The 6,524-nt window shown below is 39.2% G+C and overlaps 1 protein-coding gene across 2 annotated transcripts; it reads right to left on the bottom strand.

The window, feature by feature from the left end:
* Positions 1-2,062: 2,062 nt before the first annotated feature.
* LOC144193133 (uncharacterized) lies at positions 2,063-6,313 on the bottom strand. 2 transcript variants are annotated; one of them, XM_077711947.1, is made up of 2 exons: positions 6,197-6,313; positions 2,063-5,638 (listed from the first exon to the last, which is right to left on the bottom strand). In XM_077711947.1, the coding sequence occupies exons 1-2, from the start codon at positions 6,213-6,215 to the stop codon at positions 4,167-4,169; spliced, it is 1,491 nt and encodes a 496-aa protein (XP_077568073.1). In that variant the 5' UTR covers positions 6,216-6,313; the 3' UTR covers positions 2,063-4,166. The 2 variants fall into 2 exon arrangements, with proteins under 2 accessions (XP_077568073.1, XP_077568074.1); XM_077711948.1 differs by having other exon boundaries at positions 2,063-5,635; positions 6,197-6,304.
* Positions 6,314-6,524: the final 211 nt, after the last annotated feature.

Below are 6,524 nucleotides of genomic sequence, written 5' to 3'. Positions count from 1 at the left end.
CCTCCCTAATTGTTTGGCAATCGCCCTTTAATGCTGCCATCCAAATTTCCTTTTTTTCATCCCATTCAGATGATAAGACCGTCTTATGGCTTCCATCTGTTGGATAAATTCCGTTACATTAACTATGTGTGATATGACGCCATCAACGTCTCTTTTCAAGTGTCCAAGCTCTATGAACCAAAATTCTGGCTGGCTGACCAATTCCCACATTAGGGTTGGCAACCTCGATCATGGGATATTATTCTGAAAAATCATCACTTGAATATGGCCCAATAGGTCTGGGAGAAAGCGGTTTTCCCAACGTTTTTGACCAAATTCCCACAGAGCCTCCTGACCTAGTCAATCGGTCAGGTACGTATGTTGGAGGGGGCAAAGAAGGCAATGACAGGTACAAATGTGGCTCCGCTCTATTCGCCAATAATTTCTCTTCCATTTTTTTATTTCGGGTGCCCTTTCACCCCACCGGACCATCTCAACATCTTCCCTTCTGTGAAACAACAGCTTGCTATGCTTTCCCAGCCACTTTCCCCTTATCAAAATTCTCACAAACACTCTGCTCAACTTTTTTTGCATTCCCATCACGCCTTCTCTCTGCCATTAACAACCAAAAATTAGTATCATCATCTCCATCTTTCACCATTTTATATATTCTACCCGTTCGTTTAGTACGAATCTTATCCTGATGGTATGTATTATGTATCTTAAGCTGGTCAGCCAATTCATATTTCTTCATCCAAAAAATTTAGGTGTATAAATGGTGGACTGGTTCTTAACAAATCCTTGCACACCAGACAGTGTTTTTTGGTCATCATTACCCGCTTGACTGTTGGATCTACCCATTTTAAAGTTAGGTATTTGACAAGGGCAGCAATTTCCCCATCCTTTTGTTATCCTTAGCCTATCACAACACATGTAACACAGTCATACACTAGGAGTTTAAGTACCGGCCGGTAAAGGACACTGATGCCCTTTTACCAGTTTTATAGACTAATACTCTACACACCTGCCAGTGAACATTATTTTCGTCGCCGTCAACCGGCGCAAACTTACTATTAGGTTCATTCATAATTACCCTCGTTCGTAATTATCAATAACTGCAGGCAGACATCTTATTCAATTATTGACATTTAATTAAATAGAATAGATCACAGGTAAAACCTCAGAGGGGAGATTCAGCAAGCCAGAGTTTCTCCTTCAACTTCCAAACGTCTCATCGAATAGACATTTTCGTACGACTCTTATTGCCATGAATCAAAACAATTTACAGAGTTGTTGATCATTCCATCACGTATGAGTAAAAACAACATCTGGAACAACAATAACAATCAAAGTATTTTACCAATAACAAAAACAGGAGACTAGACCTAACAACATTTGGATTAGAACAATTATGCCTTCCTTGACCTAAGAATCATATAATATAATCATATAATAATTACATAAAGAAAAACCCGAAGTGCACGGTTAAATAACAGAAACAACATTCTTGTTATTGGCCGAATAGCCCTGGCCTCGTCACAAAGGGACCACCAAATCTCAAGGACCCAGATTCGGTGGATTGTTTGTATAAACATCCTGGAACAGGCAGTCCAGGTTAAAGATGACTTGGCGGTTATTCGTGACCTCGCAACACTTTGAGAATAATAAGAGAATGATTTAACAAAGAAATGACTTAATACAACTATATTTATAATAGTAATACAGAATTAACCCAACACTTACCCATTTGGAGCAACTTCAGCAAATGGACATTCATATGAACGCTTTACTCACCAGAGATGGCCTTACCTCTTTGAGATAAATCGTCAACCTCCGGTACCCAGGTGCAGGAGCCAAAGTCCAGCCCATTAAAAGGGTCTTAAATGCTGTGGCCACGGTCTTCACCAGTTGTCGACTCATCATCCGGATTCCTTTCGGTGTATTGACTCCCAGCTCAGAAGGAACAATAAAATGCCAGGCACACAAATAGACATTCCGAAATGCAGGCACACCTAAAGAGGAAAAGACAATCTTCCGGATTTTTCACTTGCAAGGAGAACAACGGCTGAGGAATCTTTCCATCTACGTTCAGACCTTACACGTTTTATTAAATTCAACAAAGTATGTATCAACTCTAAAGGTAATGGTGGAAACACAAGTGAGATGTTAATAGTCAAAACAGATGGTAGTTTGGAAATCTCATGGAGTCTGTAGTGGACGCAGGTGCAGTTCCCAGATCGGATTCACGGCACTGCAAGGTGTTTTGGATCGTCTTTGTTTAGACTTCCAGTAATAAAGTTTACTAGCAAAGGCATTCTTCAGGAAACCTTGGGAATTGTCCATAGGAGAGGCAGAAGGTCCAGGTGCAGTTTTCAGTACTCCAGTACGTTCTGGCTCCTCGTTATTTAGACTAACTAAGGTTATCAGGAGCAAAGCATTTATACTTTGTTGCAAACAAATATATAATACAGTGGTACCTCGACATACGAGTGTCCCGACGTACGAGCAATTTGAGATACCAGTAAAATTTTGAGCAACGATTTATCTTGAGATACGAGACAAGGTTTTATATACAAGCAGAAAGCGGATGTGAGAGGCTGCTCATAAGAACATCATGGGCACTGTCTCTCTCCCCGCTACTCCCTCGTGTAATGTCTCTACGAGTACTGGGCGGAGCGTTGCATTTTTTCAGTTAGCTCCCATTGGCGAAGCGATCGCTAATACAAAACTGCTTCTCGTTGGCAAGTGGTCGTGCATTTTCCAATTGTGAGGACATTTGTGTGCATCATTTTGGGAATATTTTGAAGGGAAGACAAAAGCAAACAACCCTTGATCGGTCGCATCTGAAAGTCGGGGTGGAGGCAGGGCAAATAGAGCCAACCAGTAGAAGAAAGGTATCAACATTTTAAACAAAATTAAAATTAAGTTTAGTTTAAGGTTAGATTAAACTTTTCGTTTTAAATTTTGAATGTGTCTGCATCATAATCCAATTTCATTCAAATTTGTTTATGTAATGTTACGAGCGCGTTGCCAATAAAAAAGTCACCCCCCCTCCCTCACGGTCCGTGACCCCCCGCGAAATCTGTATAATTTTAATACTATTAAACACATTTTAATAATATCAAACCACTAGTTGTTTGTTACTTTATTAATAGATGGCAATTTAGAACATATGAAAAAGTTTTTCCAATCCAATATCCTGTTTTTGGTGTTTTTTTTAGAGGGTTGGAACGAATTAATTAGTTTTTTGTTCATTTCTATGGGAAACGTTCATTTGAGTTATGGGAAAATTGACATAGGAGCTCAGTCCCGGAACGCATTAAGCTCGTATCTCGAGGTACCATTGTAATATGAAATAAAATCATGACAGTCTCATACACAAGTATCTGTTAATTTAAAGCAAGGGAGAGTTCCGAATGTTCTTTAAATTGTGCGGCCAAACCATTGAGTTGTTTGTTCTGAGGCAACAGAAACTTATCCATCTCAGGCTGTGTCATTGGAAATAAAAGTACTACAACATTGGTTTGTTTAAACTGATTAAGACTTACTCCAATTTGCAAGAATTTCAAAAATCAATGATAATTTTGTAACGATAAGTAATCATTGGTGCTTTTGGTAAAATTGAACAGTATGGGCCATTAACAGTTGAATAGAGACAATATTTTTAAGACCAATATCAACATTGCAAAAAATGGACAAAAAAGGAGGAAATTTAAGACAGACTACTCATCCATGAATGATCTGAGGAAAACTGAACAACCATTCACACTCGCACCTCCTAGGGACAATTTAGAGTTTTCAATCAACCTATAGTGCATGTTTTTTTGGTATGACTCTGGTAGGTCAACTCTCAATGTTTATGCAAAATTCAAATTGACAAACTCTAATCAATCATTTTGTTGCTTCTCATTACCTTCATTCAGAGTTTTCTTACTGTGACCAACAATACATTTTGTGTTGAGATTTAGGAGTTTAGTATTGGTTTGGGGGTGTGACCTAAGGTTTTTTTTTAAAAACAGGATTATTCAATTTCTCTAATCCATGTAATTTTTTAATTTTGTACTTTATGGTTCTTAACAACACTTGTGTGTTGTTGGCATGAAGTGTTTCCTTCCCAACAGACTGACTTGAAAAGGAAATTGCAAATTTACCAAATACATTTGTCGTGAAGGTAAATTACATGTATTTTAAAATGCATTAGTCATGGCAAAGATGTAGGCAACAATAATCTGCACTGCAATCATGAAAATATGCAATTCACCTGTGAGTAATGTACCAATAATTACCCCTGTTATGGCTCCTGTAGAGCGAAGACATGAGGAGCATTGTGCTGCCATGGCTGCCACTGCACCCATGGCCACTCCAGAAGTACTCACTACCCCTAGCAGTGCACCAGCTCTCCCACCTTTTCCAAGTACTGGGGATGAAATTTTTACCCCAGTCAGTAATCCTAAAGCCACAATTGCAGCTCCTATGATGACTATTCCCCCTCCACCTGCATGTCTTACCAAGGGCCCCCCAATAGTCGCTCCTAAGCTAAACTGGCAAAGTTTTGCTGCAATAATTGCTGCTTGCAAAGCTTCTTGAGAGGAATGCTCACTTATGCGATCACTCAGGCTATTACTGTCATCCTTCGGCGGTTGTCCTCTTTGATTCATGCTAACCTTTATGTTCTCTCCAGCTTGTATAGTGAGCATTGCAATCAGGAATGTTGCAAGCATTCCCATGCATCCTACCAACATCCAGAATTTAAAATCTAATAGTTTAATAATCAAAAAGCCAATGATGGCTACCAAAGCAACAAGTGAAATGAACACAAAATGATGGCCTCCATACCCGGATAAACCAAATAGTGATGTAACAACAGCAACCACAGTCATTGGGATTCCAGAAAAAGCTAAAAAGTCCACATATTTGACCATCACAGTTGTGATCCAGTCTTGGAGGGTTCGTTGTTTGATCTGCCCCTCTTCAATCTCCATTTGTTTCCTCTCTAATCCTTCTCTGACCTTGCGTTCAGTCGCCCATGTATTCATGTCCTTTGTGTCAGTGTTGTTCCTTTTATTAATTGTCAGGATTCTCTCTTCTATTTGCACGGCTACCCTCTCTCTCTGCTCTAAATCTGAAATCCCTAGCTGATTCCTCTCTGTGTCCCAAGCCATAGCACCTTGAGTACAACAGGCTTCTCCTTGTTTCCAGAGGACATTAAATACAAAGCGCAGAAGTGGTTTGAGGATGCTGAAAATTGAGAGTGCGCACAGAAGACCAACCATGCCATAAATATTAACAATCATTTCAGTACAAAACCCTAATGTGGCTCCACTGAGTGTGGTCCCAAAGGCACCACCAAGTCCTGCAGATATCCACAAGTTTTTATAGTTTGTTCTAGTGGTCCCACAACTTCTTGTGGTGACGAACACCGAAGCAACCACAGCAGCCACGATAACACCGGCAACAACCGATGTCATGGCAATGGTCAATGCAGAAGCTCCCATGAGAGTCCCTAATCCAAGAGCTCCCACTGCCCTGATGTCATCAATCAGTGGTTTCAGTTGACTCTCTGTGGTCATTTCGGACAGGGTCCTGTTAATGGGTTCTTCTATGGCTCCCATTATGAAGCCTCCCAGGGTTCCTAGCGTAAAACCGATAGCAGCTTCTTCTGAAAGATCAATAAAAAGTTGGGTTTAATTAAAAATATAAATATATAATAAAATATGAAAATGCATATTAAGTTTACTGGGAGTGCGAAGATGTATGTCCTGTGAATACAGAAAGAACATAAATGAAACAAGGAGCTCTCCAATTGTTATGTGTTGTACACTTGACAAATTTTGTTATTACCACTACACATGACCACTATTTGCAATCCAAATCCACTTAAACCATTATTGTCTTGAATCACGCTAACGGCAGAGAAGGAAACACTCTTCATCTGATTTTTCTCAACAGCCATACCTGCCACTCTTAAAAGACTGGTTGATCAGGTTTAACCAGAAAGCAGACTCTTCCACAAAAAGTTAATAACAGTAGACATGATGTCAAATTATTTAAGTATTCCACAGTAACTTATCATCAGCTCTTTGTAAAGTAACATGCTCGAAGTAGAATTGTTGAAGTGCCAGGTTAAAAATCATATTTGATAACCCCATTTCAATAGACCTGATATTTTTTTATGTCTAAATTACAGATTTAATTAATGAAATGAAGCTGTACTTACTAAATTTTTTATACACCATGATGTTTGTTGTACAGAAGCCTCAGAAGCTTTCCAGACGTGTTCACTTCTAGATTGCTACTTGAGTAAACATGAACGACAGAACATCTCCTGTTCACAAAGAAACTTTGGACACACCTACACTCAGACCCACACACTCTAATCACCAGCATCTGTGCAATACCGGTTTCTGTATGTATGTGTATCATCATTTTTTGTAACAGTAAGACTTTCTTTCTCAACACCTGTCAATTTTAAACAGAATTTATTAGTTTTTTTTCCTGCACAGACATTTGTTAAACTCGAATCTGTCAGTAAAAAGTGAAAAACC

This window comes from Stigmatopora nigra, unplaced genomic scaffold, assembly GCF_051989575.1.
Source record: "Stigmatopora nigra isolate UIUO_SnigA unplaced genomic scaffold, RoL_Snig_1.1 HiC_scaffold_87, whole genome shotgun sequence".
Classification (NCBI taxonomy): Eukaryota; Metazoa; Chordata; class Actinopteri; order Syngnathiformes; family Syngnathidae; genus Stigmatopora; species Stigmatopora nigra.
The sequence above is the reverse complement of the archived record's forward strand: the minus strand, read 5'-3'. Positions and strand labels throughout refer to the sequence as shown.